We start from the raw sequence: 19,222 nt of genomic DNA, 5'->3' as shown, positions 1-19,222 counted from the left end.
AGGAAAGTTGTTTCCACTGGCAAGTGAAACTAGAACTCGGGGGCATGGCCTCAAAATAAGGGGAAGCAGATTTAGGACTGAGTTGAGGAGAAATCTCTTCACCCAAAGGATTGTGCATCTGTGGAATTCCCTGCCCAGTGAAGCAGTTGAGGCTACCTCATTGAATGTTTTTAAGACAAAGATAGATAGATTTTTGAACAGTAAAGGAATTAAGGGTTATGGTGAGCGGGCGGGTAAGTGGATCTGAGTCCACGAAAATATCAGCCATGATCTTATTGAATGGCGGAACAGGCTCGAGGGGCCAGATGGCCTACTCCTGCTCCTAGTTCTTATGTTCTAGGTGTGCTGGAAGGATTCATACAGGCAGATGATCAATTTGTTTGGCCACTTTATGACTGCACCTTCCTTGGCCATCAAGTCCTGAAATGGGACTTGAAGCTGGAGCTTCTGGTCTGGAGGTAGGGGCACTACCCACTGTGCCACAAGACCTCCCTCACTGGATGACCTTGTTTTAATTCTTTACCACCCATGCAGTGTGTGTCGAGAGCAGTGAATGAAGGAAATAGGCAGTAGTGTTAGAACCTTTTCCAAATTGCAGTGGTGACTGCCCTTCACAATTACTTCATTCGCTGTAAAATGCTTCGGAACGTTCCGAGTTCTTGAGAGGCGCGATAAAAATCCAAGTATTCTTTTCATTCAGATGGAGATTATTTACTGTTACCCTTTCTTCCTCCCCCTTGTCTCAGTCATCTCCCTCCACAGACACATATTACTTCCTTTCTTCTCTGAACTGATTCATTTTCTTTAAAGTAAAAGAAAAGGGGGTTTTCACTTTCTAGCTTGGAGGTAAAGTTTCTATCCTCCTTTGATTTGAAAAAAAGTATTCAGGGTGGTCTTATTCTGAGCTTGCATTTGGATGCCTTCCAGCATCAGAACTGAAACGTGTCTTCAGAGGATGTGGAATGTGAGGACTGGGGGCTTCAGACTATTATCTCTTAAAGTGACAGGCATCGCAAAAATTCCTTCCTCCTTGTTGTATTAAGTTGCTTTATCTCTGGTGTGTGGCATATGCCGTCTACTTTTAATCATTTTTTAAAATTTACCTGATTGCTTCCTATTCAGTGAATTAGTTTTTTTTCACCTGAGGCCCTTTGTATCCTCAGGCCAGAGTAAGTTTGTTGTCGGGCTGTCTCTAACTAGATTGTGCGCCAAGTCCCGGAGTGAGATTTGAACCCACGACCTTCTGACTAGGAGGTGGTGATGGTGCCACTAAATGAGCCATCTGCAACATTCTTTCTATTGTTTCCTCTGTTGAGCGTAACCCAAAGTAAATATGACAGTTCAGGAAGCAATTCGTAAGTCAGCTTAGTCATTTCATAATATAGACACGCAAAGGTTATGAGGCAGTGAGGTTCAAGTACACAACTCCAGAGAGCCAAGTGACAGTGCCAAGTATGTGGGCCCTGTACAATAGCATAGTTGTTAAGTTAGTGGATTAGTAATTCAGAAGCTGAGACTAATGATTGAGAGGCAAGAGTTCAGGTCCCCCCACAACAACTGTAACATTTAAATTCAGTTAATTAAGTCAGGAGTAAAAATCTAGTGTTGGTAATGGTGATCAAGTGACCAGAGATCGTCATAAAAACCCATCTGATGCACTGATATCCTTTAAGGAAGGAAATCTGCTGTTCCTACATGGCTCGCCTCTGTGTGACTCCAGACCCACAGCAATATGGCTGCCTCTTAACTGCCTTCTGAAGTGGCCCAGCAAGACAATTCGGGATAGGCAGTAAGTGCTGCCCTTGCCAGTGATGCTCATACCCTGTGAATGAGTCAGGGGCAAAGGGCCAATTGGCCAGTTAGGCTTCATCTGGAGAGTTGTATCCGAATCTTGGCATTGCGTTTCACAAAGAATTCCTAAGACTTATGCCGGATAAAAAACACAACTTTGTTTCTTCCACAAGAAACAAAATGTCCCTCTATTCTCTGTAACCACCATTGTGCGCCAACCAGCGTTACCACCGTTCACGCCAGCGGGATTTTCCCATCCCACTGCAGTGAATGAAGATGTGGCTGGGTGCCAAATCCTGTGACCTCGCTGCAGCGAGAGTGTGGTGTGAAAGGTCAGTAAGATTGCGCCCTTGGTGAGGGTGTACAAGAGATTGATTGTAATGGTATCAGGGATGAAGGACTTAAGTTGATGGGCCAAATGGCCTCCTTCTGCACTGCAGGGATTCTAAGTTGCATGGACATGATAGAGCAAATGGAGTTATTCTGTTCAGAGCAGAAATGATTGAGATGAGATACAATGGAAAATTTTTAAATGATGAGTTTTGACAGAACAGAGAGGGAGAAGTTATTTCCAGCTAAGTTGGTAACCAGCGGACACAGATTTAAAATAAGGAATAGCGGGCAGATGAGAATTATTTTTTACACAGCAGTTTTCAGGGGGTTGGAGTTTAAGAGCCGTGGGGTTATGCTGCAACTGTACAGGACCTTGGTGAGACCACATTTGGAATATTGTGTGCAGTTCTGGTCACCTCACTATAAGAAGGATGTGGAAGCGCTGGAAAGAGTGCAGAGGAGATTTAGCAGGATGCTGCCTGGTTTGGAGGGTAGGTCTTATGAGGAAAGGTTGAGGGAGTTAGGGCTGTTCTCTCTGGAGCGGAGGAGGCTGAGGGGAGACTTAATAGAGGTTTATAAAATGATGAAGGGGATAGATAGAGTGAACGTTCAAAGACTATTTCCTCGGGTGGATGGAGCTATTACAAGGGGGCATGACTATAGGGTTCGTGGTGGGAGATATAGGAAGGATATCAGAGTTAGGTTCTTTACGCAGAGAGTGGTTGGGGTGTGGAATGGACTGCCTGCAATGATAGTGGAGTCAGACACTTTAGGAACATTTAAGCGGTTATTGGATAGGCACATGGAGCGCACCAGGATGATAGGGAGTGGGATAGCTTGATCTTGGTTTCAGATAAAGCTCGGCACAACATTGTGGGCCGAAGGGCCTGTTGTGCTGTACTGTTCTATGTTCTATGTTCTGTGATCTGGAATGCACTGCCAGAAAGTTTGATGGGAAACAGACTCAGTTGTCACTTTCGAAAGGGAACAGAAAAGGGGGAGAAGAGCAGGGATGTGAGGAAAGGTCAGCGGCGTGGGATTAATTGCATAGCTCTTTCAAAGAGCTAGTAGGGGCACAATGGGTCAAATGGCCTCCTGATCCATATGTTTCTGCGATTCTAACTAGAGCCCTTGTGTGTTATAATTCCAGTGTGTTATAAGTCCAACGCTGGCATCTCCACATCATGTTATAATTCCAACAGTTCTGGGTGGCACAGTGGTTAACACCGCTGCCTCACAGCGCCAGAGACCCGGGTTCGATTCCCAGCTTAGGTCACTGTTTGTGCAGAGTCTGCACGTTCTCCCCGTGTCTGCGTGGGTTTCCTCCGGGTGCTCCGGTTTCCTCCCACAGTCCGAAAGATGTGCAGGTTAGATGCATTGGCCAGGCTAAATTCTCCCTCACTGTACCCGAACAGTCGCTGGAATGTGGCGACTCGGAGATTTTCACAGTGACTTCATTGCAGTGTTAATGTAAGCCTACTTGTGACACCAATAAATAAACTTTAAACTTCAGAACTTATGGCATTGATACAAGCAATTGGGTTTAAACAAGTGCTTTGAGCTGGAGGATAACGGAGGTTTAAGATGTTTGCATGCAAGTGCGACTTGAGAGCTTTGAAAGCAATGTGTTGGTCCATTTTCACTTAGAACTCGACAGCCTTGAAGAGCTGGAGAAGAAACGCATCTGCCGAATTGTCACCAAGGATTTTCCGCAGTATTTTGCCGTTGTCTCCCGGATCAAACAGGAAAGTAATCAGATGGGACCTGAAGGGGGAATGCTGAGCAGCACGACCATTCCACTTGTGCAAGCTTCCTTCCCAGAGGGAGCCTTAACCAAAAGAATCCGAGTGGGCCTCCAGGTAATTGGGTGTTTAATTTGCCAGGCCAAGTGAGAGAGAAACATTACACTACATCATCTCAATGTGGCTCCTGCTCCATTCTGTCAATGTCACTAGCATGTGTTTCCAATGGCGTAACCTGAACTGCATAACACTTCTTTCTCTCTTTTTCCATTTTCTATGTGATTACAATTAAAGTTTAAAGTGCTGATGACATGCATGTGATCACGTGGAGGGAGAAAGCTTTCCAGCAGTGAAAGCCGCGGTCCACTGACAGTACTGCAGCTATATGTGGGCAAGAAAAGCACCTTCTGGATAAAGAGGGGAGGCTCTGCATCACAGCCAAAGCTTATCTGCCCAATACCTCGTGGTTAGCGCACAATGCTGGTTACAGGGGAGTGAGGGGCATTTTGTTTCTTGTAGAAGAAACAATGTTGTGTTTTTTCTTCACTCTTTATTACATGTTTATGTTTCATAGCTTTATAGAATCCTACAGTGCAGAAGGAGGCCATTCAGCCCATCGAGTCTGCACCGATCACAATCCCACCCAGATTCTATCCCCATAACCTCATGCATTTACACTCGCTAGTCTCCCTGACACTGAGGGGCAATTTAGCATGGCCAATCCACCTAACCCACAAATCTTTGGACTGTGGGAGGAAACTGGAGCACTCGGAGGAAACCCGCGCAGACACGGGGGAGAATGTGCAGACTCCACACAGACAGTGACCCAAGCTGGGAATCGAACCCAAGTCCCTGGCGCTGTGAGGCAGCAGTGCTAAAACCACTGTGCCACCGTGCCGCCCCGACAGAACATTAGCTGAGTCTCTGGATCAATAGTCTAGCGATAATGCCACTAGGCCATTGCTTCCCGATGTTATCCTCGCCACTCTGTGGGCCATGGCTGAACTTGCAGGCTCAGATGGTTCTCCCTTCTGTTGCGAAGGACATGATCCGAGATCATTCTCAGCAGGGGCTGGGTAATTGAACTGCCGTTGGTGAGCCCTTTAAGGATTCTGCCAGCCAACACCCTGAGATGGGCACACAGTAATGACACCACCTTTTTGGCCCTTAACATTCTTACCTTGACGGACTGCTCCTACCCCCACACCTGGGATGCCAGACCCTTCCCAGTTTACTACTCCGTGCCCCTGACCACACCCTCCGTCCTGCCCTGGATCCCTCTTCCGTGCCCCTAACCCCTGCCCACACCCACTGACTCACCCTTTCCAGTCCTGAGCCTCCCTGCAACCTACAGCTGCCCTCCCTTTTCCCATGGGCAAGGTGGGATAAGTTTGGGGAATTATCACTAACAAAGGGGCTGGGGAGGGAGGGGGAGTTCATCAATTTAAGATTACTTGTAACCTTGTGAGGAGCACAGTCAGAAGATATTTCTTTATGCAGAGAAATGGAATGTTTGACCAGGCAGTGGTTGACACAAGGGGAAAACGGTGTGAAGCAGTGTTAAAAACAAGGCTTTGGGTCAGAGAGTGAGGCGGTGGGAACAATGTTGGACCATTATTCCAAACTTCTGGCACCAATTTGATGAGTCAAATGGCCTCCTGGGAGATAAAGCTCATATGCTTCAATATTCAATGTTAATGTTTCTCCTCGCATATTTGTAACTCTTAATCTGCATGTTGAAATGTTTTCCATCAACATAGAAGGATGTAGTCATTTTCAGTGTTACAGACACAGTACGTAACTGTGTGCATGTAGTTACACGGCTGAAGAATGTAATATAAACACTCTGCTAATGTTGCCGGCCCGTTCTGCCAGCACTGAAGTATGTTCACAGGGGGCACAGAGGGAAACGATCAGGCTACAGCATTGCAGCCCTGGGTTCTGTGACCCACGCTTCCTGTGAGTGGGACTCTCCTCTGGAGCACAGAATTCCATTTGGTAATCTCCAGCCGGTGTCTGTCTGTAAATCAGCTGATCCTCCCTGGCAAAGGTAGTGCATTTTCTGAAAGTGCTGTAGTGACTGTTCAGAAAACAATTCTCTTCCTGTGGGACACTCGCTGCACTCCAGCTGTGGATTTAGCCCTGTGAGCCAATTTCTGCTGGATTCCGATTCTGAATGCTCCACTTTCGATGTTTCATTCTGTGCTATGTTTGCACGCAGTCTTACTTTCACAGGAAATGCCCAGTAGATAACTTGTGTGTGGGTCACGCAGTGTTCTGCATTGCCTTGCTTGTGTCAGCTCTGACTGCAGGGATTGTGAAATTATGAATGTGTGTGTCGGCCTGAACGTCAAGGTGATGGTTTCTGGGTGTGGGGCGGGCTCCATTCAGGGTGGCACAGTCGTTAGCACTGCTGCCTCACAGCACCAAGAACCCAAGTTCAATTCTGGCCTCCGGTCACTGTCTGTGTGGAGTTTGCACATTCTCTCCATGTCTGCGTGGGATTCTTCCAGGTGCTCCGGTTTCCTCCCACGCTCTAAAGATGTGCGGGTTAGGTGAATTGTCCATGTTAAATTGCCCCTTGGTGTCAGGGGGACTAACAGGGTAAATCTGTGGGGTTACGGGGCTCAGGCCTGGGTGGGTTGTTGTCAGTGCAGAGTCGATGAGCCGAATGGCCTCCTGCTGTACTGTAGGGATTCTATGATTCAATGACCATTGCATCTGCAGTGAATGTCCTGCACTGTATGTGCAAAGGTGTGGTGCTCAAGGATATTCACATTTACTATACAAAATCATGCAAAGTTGTGTTGTCAGCTCAGGAACCTGCATTCAGTAGCAGGAACTGAAAGCTGCAACACTGAAACACACAATGCTGTGAAATGGGAGCAAGTTCTGGAAGGGTTTATTGGCTCCTAGTGTTGGGCTGCAGAACAAATGTATGTGGCATTCATGTGGCCACCACTTCTGCACAGCTCCCGCTGCACATGATTGATCTTCACTCGACCTCAAGCAGCAGATTTGACACTGAGTGCTCGGTGGCACAGTGGTTAGCACTGCTGCCTCACAGCGCCAGGGACCCGGGGTTCAATTCCAGCGTTGAGTGACTGTCTGTGTGGAGTCTGCACGTTCTCTCCGTGTCTGCGTGGGTTTCCTCCGGGGGCTCCGGTTTCCTCACACATTCCAAAGATGTGTGGGTTAGGTGGTTGGCTCATGGTAAATACAGGGGTTACGGGGATAGGGTGGAGGGGAGGGCCTGGGTGGGGTGCTCTTTCAGAGAGTCGGTGCAGAATCGATGGGCTGAATGACCTCTTTCTGCACTGTAGGGACTCTGGTTCAATGGATTGTGTTGTTCATGATCCATTTCCCCTTTTATTCCCTCCGATTAGCACATTGGTGTGTGTGGGAACTTGCTGTGTGTGCATGATGGTCACTGGGCTTCCTCCATTATAAATGTTTTAAAAATACTTCATTGTGGTATCATCTATGACTTACTGTGTCATACTCCTGCCTCTGAGTGAGAAGTTAAATCCCGCTGCACAGATTGGAGCACGTAATCCAGGCTGATGCTGAAGTGTGCTGTTGGAGAGACTGTCTTTCTGATGTTAAACCGAGATGGTGCATTTCCCATTCTCTTCCTGTGATTACAGTGCTGTTGTGTGGGGCCATGCTGCTATGAATTATTTCCTGCATTACAGCAGCTGCTGCACTTCAGAAGTACTTTATTGGCTGTAAAAGCCTTTGGGACTTTCTGAGAGTGCTGTGTAAATCTTTCATATGGTGCTATTCTAAGAGGCAGGTTAACCAGTGCTGGAAGCACCATGTCCTCGAGGGTTGGGTTTCCATAGTAACACTGGAAGGGTAGCACTGGACCAGCCATATTTCTGACAGTTTCTCATAGTCATGGGTCCGGGAATGAGCTCCTTCAGTGACCACAAGGTAAAGGGCCAAGGACCTAAAAAGGTAGTGCGATTTTCATCTTGGAATGAACAGTACCCATTGTCTGCCCAAAGTGTGATAGGATGGATCACAGCATGGCTAGCCATGGCTAACCTCTCGATGCATCAACATGATCTAAGAACCTGCAGACAATTGCAAAGCAGCAAAGGTCTAGAATCTTATAAGAGACAGCGTTGATGGGAAATAACTCCACTTTGAGCTGTCTGGCACTCCAGCATTTTTCCTTTTCTCCAGCCTGGTTTGGTATATCCATCGGTGGTGATCTTCTAAGTATCAAAAGAGTGTGAATGGAGAATCGCATCCATTTTTTGGGTGAGCTCCCACATATATGGCACTTAAGTGAGACAAAATGTGATTCTCGCCAGTCGGGGAAGTGGGCAGAATCTATTCACACTGGGAAGCCGGCTGCTGACTCCTGAGGGCGCTATTGTTCATGCGCCCCGATCTCCCAGTGCACTGGGAGGTCTGTCACCGTCTCCCATCCCCCCCCCACCCCACCCCCCAGTCATCGCCAGCCCAGCCAATCCCTGGCCCTGATCCCCCCCGCCCCCCCAAGACAATCATTGACCCCGATATCTCCCCCCACCGATCCCTTTCCAGGCACAAGGCTGATTATGCTGGCAGAACGGGATTGGTAACATCGCGAGAGATGAGCATTCGGGCGCAGAGCCGGTTTTACGCCTCTTGCCCCATCTTACTGGCTCGCCGCATCGATCGACTGGCGGAGCGAGCCAGTAAGATCGCCCCCATCATCTCTGAAGTAACTTGGCAAAAAATTCTTCGTAAGTGTCCAGATTTTGCCTTCGATACTCCCCTGCCCATTCAATGTAATTTGAGGAAGGTGATACAATTCGCTGTTAATGCCTGCAAATCCTTTGGACCCCCTCCAATTCTGAATTCATCATTCTGATGAACTTGGCAGCACCATTCCAGATATGCACAGCTGTTACTGATGGATTTGCCAAGTTCCCTGAGGATCAAAGCTTTTGGATTGAGTGAAAGTTAGCAGGCAGCAAAAAGCAAAACTCAACAATTCATATTGTGATCTGAGACTTCCTCCTCTTTTGCACATTAACATGTTCATCTGCTGTGTACGCTACATCGCACTTTTCCCTGGCTGACTCTCTACTTGTACCACAAGGTTAATTCGCTGCTCGCAAAGTCAGAGCAGGAAACTTCCCTGGCAGGAAGTGTAGTAAAGTGTTGTAATTTATGTCAATGTCCAACAGTCTCTTGGAGTGCGGCCCCTATCTGAAACACAAAATCCATAAAATAACCCTCACAGATTGTTTCAGCGAGCCCTCTTTTTGCAGTGGTTGTGTAGTTTCTAGTGCTAAGCACCCAGTCAAAGAACAAAGAAAAGTACAGCACAGGAATAGGCCCTTCAGCCCTCCGAGCCCCTGCCAATCATGATGCCCTATCTAAACTAAACAAAACCTTCTGCCCTTACCCAGTCAGTATCCCTCTATTCCCTCCCTATTCATGTACCCCTCCAGATTCCTCTTAAATGTTGCAATGTGCCTGCTTCCATCACCTCTAGCAGTGCATTCCAGGCACCCACCACTCTCTGCATGAAAAACTTCCCCCACACATCTCCCTTAAACATTCCCCCTCTCACCTTGAACCTGTGCCACCTTGTAATTGACACTTCCACCCTGGGAAAAAGCCTCTGACTATCCACTCTGTCTACGCCTCTCATCATTTTGTAGACCTTATCAGGTCTCCCCTCAGCCTCCGTCTTTCCAATGAAAACAAGCTTGACAAATTTAGAGCCAGACTCATTTTCCAAATGAGGGACTGCTGTATACTCTGGCTCACTCCTGCTTCACCGGACAGTGCCCTACAACCAGAAGGCTTCTCAATCCATTGAATGGACTGTACGGTGGCCTCAGGCAGGGCTAGGGGAGGTGGGATCTACGTCCTAATCAACACCTCGTGGTGCCTAGACGTAGCAACACTGGCAACTTTCTGCTCCCAGACCTAGAATAACTGACACTAAAATGCTGCTCCTACTATCTTCCGCGGGAGTTCACCTCCGTTATCCTGATGGCAGTTTACATCCCACCCCATGCGGACCTGAAGATCGCGCTGGACGAAATATACACCACCACGAATAGTCTTGAGATGAAACATCCCGAGGCCTTGTTCATCGTGGCCGGGGACTTCAATCAGGCCAAGCTCAAGAGCGTACTACCAAGTTACACCAACACGTCTCCTGTTCCACCAGAGGCCCAAACATCCTAGGCCACTGCTACACAAATATCAAACATGCCGACCGCTCTATCGCCCGCCCACACTTTGGCAAATCAGACCTCAAGGCTGTGCTCCTGCTCCCAGCTTACAAGCAAAAACTGAAGCGGGAGAATCCATCAAATAGAGTCTGCAATGTTGGTTGAGGAAGCGGATGATCTCTTACAGGGCTGCTTGGAGTCAGTGGACTGGTCAGTATTTAAAAACTCTGTGACCAGCCTGAACGAGTACGCCACTGCAGTAACTGACTTCATTAGTAAGTGTGTAGAAGACTGTGTGCCAAAGAAGCAAATCCGTGTGTTCCCAACCGGAAACCATGGATGAACAGGGATATCCACTGTTTGCTGAAGTCCAGGTCTGAGGCGTTCAAGTCAGGCAACACTGGCCTACACAAGAAAGCCAGATACGATCTAAGGAGATCCATCAAAGATGCTAAAAGACAACACCGGACCAAGCTAGAGTCCCAGGCTAGCCACACCGACCCCCGCCGACAATGGCAAGTCTGTAAGACATAACAGGCTACAAGATAAAGTAATGTAAAATCACCAGCTACAACGCACCCCTCCCTGATGAGCTCAATGCATTCTACGCCCATTTTGAGCAAGAGGTCAGTGAGAGCATGCCCTCCACCCTGGAAGCCCTGGATGAACCTATATCTGGGGTCACCATTGCAGATGTCAGAGCAGCTTTCTCGAAGGTCAACTCATGGAAAGCGACTGGCCCGGATGGGGTACCCAGACGTGCACTCAGATCCTGTGTGGATCAGCTGGCGGGAGTATTTGCAGACATCTTCAACCTCTCTTTACAACAATCTGAGGTCCTTATCTGCTTCAAGAAGATGACCATCATCCCGGTACCTAAGAAAAACCAAGCAGCGTGCCTTAATGACTATCAACCGGTGGCTCTGACATCCATCATTATGAAATGCTTCGAAAGGCTAGTCATGGCACGAATCAATTCCAGCCTCCCGGACTACCTGGATCCACTACAGTTTGCCTATTGCCGTAACAGGTCCACAGCAGACGCCATCTCTCTGGCCCTGCACTCAACCCTGGAACATCTAGATAACAAAGACATCTGTGTCAGACTCCTATTTATTGACTACAGCTCAGCCTTCAACACTATTATTCCCGCAAAACTCATCTCCCAACTCCGTGGCCTGGGCCTTGGCTCCTCCCTCTGCGACTGGATCCTGAACTTCCTAACTCACAGACCGCAATCAGTAAGGATAGGCAACAACACCTCCGCAATCACCCTCAACACAGTGCCCCACAAGGCTGTGTTCTTAGCCCCCTACTATACTCCTTATACACCTATGACTGTGCGGCCAAATTCCCCTCCAATTTGATTTTCAAGTTTGCTGACGACACCACCATAGTGGGTCGGATCTCAAACAATGACGAGACAGAGTGCAGGAATGAGATAGAGAATCTGGTGAACTGGTGCGGCAACAATAACCTCTCCCTCAATGTCAACAAAACGAAGGAGATTGTCATCGACTTCAGGAAGTGTAAAGGAAAACATGCCCCTGTCTACATCAATGGGGATGAAGTAGAAAGGGTCGAGTGCTTCAAGTTTTTAGGTGCCCAGATCACCAACAACCTGTCCTGGTCCCCCCATGCCGACACTATAGTTAAGAAAGCCCACCAACGCCTCTACTTTCTCAGAAGACTAAGGAAATTTGGCATGTTAGCTACGACTCTCACCAACCTTGACAGATGCACCATAGAAAGAATTCTTCCTGGTTGTATCACAGCTTGGTATGGCTCCTGCTCTGCCCAAAACCGCAAGGAACTACAAAAGGTCGTGAATGTAGCCCAATCCATCACGCAAACCAACCTCCCATCCATTGACTCTGTCTACACTTCCCGCTGCCTCGGCAAAGCAGCTTCTTCCTTGTTACCATCAGACTTTTGAATGGACTTACCTTGCATTAAGTTGATCTTTCTCTACATCCTAGCTATGACTGTAACACTACATTCTGCACTCTCTCCTTTCCTTTTCTATGAATGGTATGTTTTGTCTGTATAGCGCGCAAGAAACAATACTCTTCACTGTATACTAATACATGTGACAATAATAAATCAAATTCAACCTCTCCTCATGGCCAACATCCCCGAGACCAGGCAACATCCTGGTGAACCTTTGCACTCTCTCCAAATCTCCCATGTCTTTCTGATAGTGTGGTGACAAGAACTGCACGCAATCCCAAATGCGGCCTAACTAAGGTTTTATATAGCTGCAACATGATTTCCCAACTCCTGCACTCAATGCCCCGCCTGATGAAGGCAAGCATGCCATATGCTTTCTTCATCACCTTGGCCACCTGTATTGCCACTTTTAGGGAACTGTGGACCTCCATGGCCAGATCCCTCTGTATGTTGGAAAATCTCAGCAGGTTTGACAGCATCTGTGGGTAGAGAATAGAGCCAACGTCAAGATTAAACCTGCTGAGACTTTCCAGCATTTTCTGTTTTTGTTTTAGATTCCAGCATCCACAGTATTTTGCTTCTATCTCTCTGCATGTTCATGTTCCTAAGGATTCTGCCATTTACAGTGTAATTCACGCCTAAATTTGATCTTCCAAAATGCATCACCTCGCATTTGTCCGGATTAAACGCCATCTGCCATTTCCGTGCCCAAGTCTCCAATCTATCTCTATCCTGTCATATCCTCTGACACTCCCCGGCACTATCAGCAACTCCACCAGTCTTCATGTCATCCACAAACTTACTCATCAGACCACCAACATTTTCCCCCAGATCATTTATATATACGACAAACAACAGAGGTCCCAGCACTGATCGCTGTGGAACACCACTCGCTAGAGATCTCCATTCTGGAAAAAAACCCTTCCACCGCTACTCTCTGTCTTCTATGACCAAGATGTGGAGATGCCGGCGTTGGACTGGGGTAAACACAGTAAGAAGTCTCACAACACCAGGTTAAAGTCCAACAGGTTTATTTGGTAGCACAAGCCACTAGCTTTCTTGCTACCAAATAAACCTGTTGGACTTTAACCTGGTGTTGTGAGACTTCTTACTGTGTTTACCCCAGTCCAACGCCGGCATCTCCACGTCATGGCTACCATCGACACCGCAAACTAGGACAGCTAGTGGCTTGTGCTACCAAATAAACCTGTTGGACTTTAACCTGGTGTTGTGAGACTTCTTTCTATGACCAAACCAGATCTTTTGATTTGATTTGATAATATTATTGTCACGTGTATTAGTATACAGTGAAAAGTGCTGTTTTTTGCGCACTATACAGACAAAGCATATCGTTCATAGAGAAGGAAAGGAGAGAGTGCAGAATGTAGTGTTACAGTCATAGCTAGGATGTAGAGAAAGATCTCATCGTTGTTTGAGATCTGACCCACTACGGTAGTGTCATCAGCAAACTTGAAAATCGAGTTGGTGGGGAATTTAGCCATACAGTCATAAGGAGTGTATAAGGAGTATAGTAGGCGGCTGAGGACAGTCTTGTGGGGCACTGATGTTGGGGATGATCATGGAGGAGGTGTTGTTGCCTATCCTTGCTGACTGTGGTCTGTTGGTTAGGAAGTTCAGGATCCAGTCGCAGAGGGAGGAGCCAAGCCCCAGGCCACAGACTTTGGAGATGAGTTTCGTAGGAATAATGGTTTTGAAGGCTGAGCTGTAGTCAATAAATAGGAGTCTGACAGAGGTGTCCTTGTTATCTAGGCGTTCCAAGGTTGAATGTAGGGCCATGGAGGTGGTGTCTGCTGTGGACCTGTTGCGGCGATAGGCGAACTGTAGTGGATCCAGGCAATCTTGGAGGCTGGAATTGATTCATGCCACAACTAACCTTTCGAAGCACTTCATAATGATGGATGTTCCATCTAGCTATTCTGTATCCATGTAGCCTCCATGTATGTAGCTTATATCCATCTAGCCAGCCCACCTGAATCCCATGTGATTTTAGTTTTTGTACCAGTCTGCCAGGTGGGACCTGGTCAAACGCCTTACTAAAGTCCATATAAATTATATCCACAGCCCTTTCCTCATCAATTACCTTTGTCACCTCTTCAAAAAACTCAATGAAGTTGGTGAGACATGACCTTCCTTGGGCAAAACCATGCTGCCGGTCACTAACTAGTCCATTTTCTTCCAAATGTGCATATATCCTGTCCCTCAGTATCTTCTCCAAAAACTTCCCCACTACTGACATCAGGCTCACTGTCCAATAACCTTGCCTGTGGTCAAAGCGCATACGAAGATATCTGTTAAGGCCCCAAGTATTTCTTCCCTTGCCTCCTGGCTCCAATCTCACACTGGTGCCATTATATAATTAAATCATCTTGTGTAGAGGTCCATGTTAGTGCTGCTGAGGACTGAGGTATTGGTCTGTCAAAATAAAACAAATGCCAGCTGAACTGAGGAGTACACCCTCATTCTCAAAAGAATCCTTTGAAGATGAGCTTTGGGTAAGAACACCGGCTCCCAAGTATTACCCAAAAATCTTGAGCTAATTTATAATAACGTGCTCTCCATGCCGGCTCTGTAATGGTGTATTGCTGATGTAAATTGACAAAGCCTGGGCCTTTTTGCTCTTTGAACAAGAGCATACTTCGAGTGGATATAATGTAATGAACGTTCAAGGCAATTCGCATCCCAATAAACCTTTAGCCATATGCAGAGTGCAATCACAAAGATTGTGGGTGGCATGGTGGCACAGTGGTTAGCACTGCTGCCTCACAGCGCCAGGGACCCAGGTTCAATTCCGGCCTTGGGTGACTGTGTGGAGTCTGCACGTTCTCCCCGTGGGTTTCCTCCGGGTGCTCCGGTTTCCTCCCACAGTCCAAAGATGTGTAGGTTAGGTTGATTGGCCATGCTAAATTTCCCCTTAGTGTCAGAGGGACTAGCTCGGGTAAATACATGGGGTTACGGGAATAGGATCTGGGTGGGATTGTGGTTGGTGCAGACTCGATGGGCTGAATGGCCTCCTTTTGCACAGTAGGGATTCTATGATTCTATGAGCCACAAATTCAGGATGATAGAAAAATGGGAACTGCAGGAAGACTTTTTTTTAACAGCAAAGTGATAAATATGTGGAACACTGGCATGGGTGCTCGAGCAAGAAGTCTCAATGGATTCATAAAGGAAATGAGGCAGTTTCGTGTCAGTCATGGGAGTCATGATTCTTAGAAATGACTGTGGATAGATAGGCCAATGGTCCCTTCACAAATCTAATACTGTAACTATGTAAATAGAGTGGTTTAGGAGGATCTTTCAAAGAAGTCCATGATTCCAGAGCAATGTCTTACCACTGTCTGTATGAGTTTAATTGTAACTTTCAGCCCCTTGTCTATCAGTTCCCTGGAGGTGTCTGTATGATTGACAAACACAGACTGTTAATTGAAGATAACTGCATGTTACAAAGCACACGGGTTTGAAGCTCTGAGATCCTTCCCTCGCTCATCACCAACTGATCTGTGATGGGAAATGTAATCCTGGTTTTCTAGTTTTAACCTTGGTTTGTGCTTACTCCACAGGCCCAGCCGATCCCAGACGAGCTTGTCAAAAAGATCCTGGGGAACCGAGCCACGTTCAGCCCCATCGTAACCGTGGAGCCCAGAAGAAGGAAATTCCACAAACCTATCACCATGACGATTCCAGTGCCACCTGTATCGGGAGGCGATGTTTCCAATGGCTATCGAGGGGATACTCCAAGCCTCAGGTTGCTGTGTAGTATAACAGGTTGGTTCACCCTAACCCTGTTCTGCACAAAACCAGTTGAAGCGCCAAGATTTTCTCAGCATGAAGTGCTTTGTCAATTGTTCTAATTGTGCAGCCAGATCTATAATTTTCTTATTCATTCTCAGGATGTGACTTCGTTGTCTGGGCCAGCATTTATTACCCATCCCTAATTGCCCCTGAGAGGGTGAGGCTGAGCTGCCTTCTTGAACCATGTCTGGTGTAGGTACCCCCACAGTGCTGTTCGGAAGGGACAGTGCCAGGACTTTGACCCAGTGACAGTGAAGAAATGGCCGATATATTTCCAAGTCAGGATGGTGCGCAAGTTGGAGGGCATTGCTATGCATCTGCTGCCTTTGTCCTTTTGGGTGTCAGAGGTCACAGATGCTGTTGGAAGATGCTGCAGATGAAGCCTTTGGCGGGTCTCTGCAGCAGATGTTGTAGATGGTCCACATCTGGAGTTGGGGGGGAATGGATATATAAGGTTGTGGATGGGTGTCAGTCAACTCCAAGCCCTGAATGCTATTGAGCCACTTGAATATGCAGGTAGGTGGAGAGTATTCCATCATACACCTGACATGATTAAACACCACGGCTGCGCTAGCCATGGGCGCAAATCTCGTAATGGCCGCTAGATCTCATGAGAGGCTGAAAGTGGGATTTGCGCCGGAGAGATGTCAGTTCAGGACTTTCCCTGACCTGCTCCCCAGATGTGATCAGGTTCAGGCTCAGGTAGGGTATGACTTTAATTAGCATATTTTATCATGCATTATAATATAATTAGCGGACTTGATGCTGCTACTTCCATCCTCAATGTATTTTCCCACCAACCCAGCCTGATGTCACACTGACACAAATCCATTACTGGTTTTCAAAAACTGAAACCAATTGTGATGACCACGCCCGGGTGTGCACAGGTAAATATTGCTCCCAGGTGGTGAGGGACACCCACTGCTACCTGGCAGTGCCAACCTAGCACTGCCAGGGGAAGGCTATCTGCGGAACCCCATTGAATGGGTCCGGTGGGGCGCATCCCGATGCCTGGGGTGGGAGGTCCATGCCTGCATGGTGGTGGTGGTGGGAGTGGATAAGGAGGTGGATGAGAGAGTGCACCAATGCTTGCGTGGTGTGGGAGAGGTGCCCTGATGCATGCTTGTGGGGGCGGTGGGGTTTGGCCATAGCCATGAGCTTTGTTTTCCTTTCCTTTCATGGTTGAATGCATCTCAAGTGTCTAGGGACAGGTTGGATCAATTTCCCATGTGCCCTGAGATTTCACTTCCTCTTCTCTCCCTGCAATATTTGGAAAGCACTTGAGATGCATTCAACCGTGACAGGAAAGGAAAACCAAGCTCCTGGCTAGTGGGTAATTGATCCAACCTGTCAATCAAAGGCTACCTAAAGGTAATGGAGCATGACATTGAATGAATGCAAAGATTTTGGAGACTTTTGAGCTTACCAGGAAGGCTCAGAGACCTGAAAAAATGCTGCATTAAAAGAATGGGGCGGAGTGAGCAGATCAGGAGTAATGAGGATGTCCATGGAGCTTACTGGAATGTGTCTACAATGAAGTGTCTGATCTGCTCTGGAGTGTCAATCACAGCAGATCAAAGTGGCCAGGCTGCACCTGCTGCCCATTCAAAGCTATAGAAGAAATCCCCCCAGTGAAACTGACATCCCCTGTCAGTCTGAGGACTTCAAAGGGATCTTCTCTCACCTGCAGTTTCTGAGAGAAAGAGAAGGCAATCCCTTCTGCACAATGGAATGCTGTTGTGGTTTTGAATGCTTCCAGGTGTCCACGGGACGTGGATATTAAAGTGACCAGGGTACTTCAAGTGTTTCACAATACACAGACACAGACCTGAAATCTGCTCGAGATCGCCATGCTGAGTGATTCCCAGGGCTAGAAGGGGAAGTCCAATCACAAGCGTCCGGCCTTAGTATCTGGCCTCAAACCCGGTAATGATATTTAACCGTTTCGTTAGGAATGTCAATGACGGTCCCGCCCGCTCTGGGTGGGGACCTAATTGGGACCGACGGGGCAGGCTGGGAGAATTCTGACACCCGACGCGATTCCCATTACAGCCCTGACGCCTGATTCACCGGGCCGCCAGCATTGCCATCAGAGGCTAGCGGGCCAGTGAATCGCAGCCTCCATGTTTGGATCTATAGGTTTACTCCATAGGTGTTTGATATGCCAGGGGTCTAGTGGAGAAGTTTAGCTTTGTTTTACTGTGATGAGGCCAGAAATTCCCATTGAGCTTGACTGTTTGTTCTGATAGCTGCCACCTTCTCTCTTTACTTGACAGGAGGTACCTCACCTGCTCAGTGGGAAGAGATAACAGGAACAACACCATTAACCTTTGGGAGTGACGCAGTTTCTTTCACGACAAATGTTTCAGCCAGGTACGGTTTTCCAAAGAATTTTATGGCATTCACTCTCTTACAAGCAGCATGACCTTGTTAGCAGGAGGGCGTGATGGATGTACCTTCATGTGAAAAACACTCTCTGCTGTTCGGCTCCTGAACCTGAACGCCAAGGTATATTATGAAGCCAGACTACAACCCGCCAATGTTTCTATTTTGGCATAACTGTGACGATAGGATGCTTTGCTCCAGGAGTAATTCCACTGACAAATTAGGGACCTTTTATCAAAACGAGCTTTAACCTTAAACTGCTTCATTCTGTTAGAGTTAACTTTTAACATTTGAACAATAGTTAAAAAATGAAAGGAAACAACTCTAATTTCTAACATCACTATTTCAGTTCCAAGTAAGCAATATTTCCTCTTTGACTTAAATGCCATTTTAAATACAGTTAGCAATCCCAAGCATACTTGCTATAAATTGTGTTAACAGCCTTGAAGTTTTCAGAGAGGTTTCGATTTTCAGAGCAGGCTTACAGACTTCTGTCTTTAAACAACCCCAACCAGAAACTGAACAGAAAGGTATTTCTCTCTCTACAACATACCTAGCTCCTCCAATTAACCATAGTATCACGTGAACTTGTATACCTAAGCAAAATTCCTAACTTCCATTCCTTAAATCAAAAAACCCCAGGGTACCTTTTCTTTTGTTAACAAGAGTCCATTAGCTCTCTCCTAAGTAAACACTATATGGCTAAAATGTGTAATTATCCTGCTTTCCCAGCATTTGAGCCGAATTCCTACCAGACACTCCGACTGCCTGTAGAGAAAACTGAACTTTAAAACAGTCCCCTTAAACAAAAAATATATCAATAGTGCAGTATCTTTACACTGCCCAATTTATCTAATCTAATGGTCTGGGTAATAAACGATAAAAATGGTCAAGTTACTTCATCCAATCAGTTGGCAAAGCAAAGATGTGAGAGAAAATAATTTCACTATTGCAGCATTATATTTTCAGGAGACCTGTTTGTATTTAACCCTTTTGTATTTGCAAATGTTCTGTTTAGCA

General features: G+C 47.0%; 1 protein-coding gene across 1 annotated transcript in view; it reads left to right on the top strand.

The window, feature by feature from the left end:
- LOC144488517 (ankyrin-3-like) overlaps nucleotides 1–18,190 on the top strand; it is a gene marked incomplete at its 3' end in the record, with an annotated part of 74,560 nt that extends 56,370 nt beyond the window's left edge. The window contains exons 13-15 of the mRNA XM_078206564.1: nucleotides 3,772–3,983; nucleotides 15,586–15,790; nucleotides 18,094–18,190. Coding sequence (XP_078062690.1) covers nucleotides 3,772–3,983; nucleotides 15,586–15,790; nucleotides 18,094–18,190 — 514 coding nt within the window. The remainder of the gene's footprint in view (nucleotides 1–3,771; nucleotides 3,984–15,585; nucleotides 15,791–18,093) is intronic.
- Between the last annotated feature and the right edge of the window lie 1,032 nt (nucleotides 18,191–19,222).

Source organism: Mustelus asterias, unplaced genomic scaffold (assembly GCF_964213995.1).
Source record: "Mustelus asterias unplaced genomic scaffold, sMusAst1.hap1.1 HAP1_SCAFFOLD_1627, whole genome shotgun sequence".
Lineage (NCBI taxonomy): Eukaryota > Metazoa > Chordata > Chondrichthyes > Carcharhiniformes > Triakidae > Mustelus > Mustelus asterias.
This window is presented reverse-complemented; position numbering and strand designations above follow the sequence as displayed.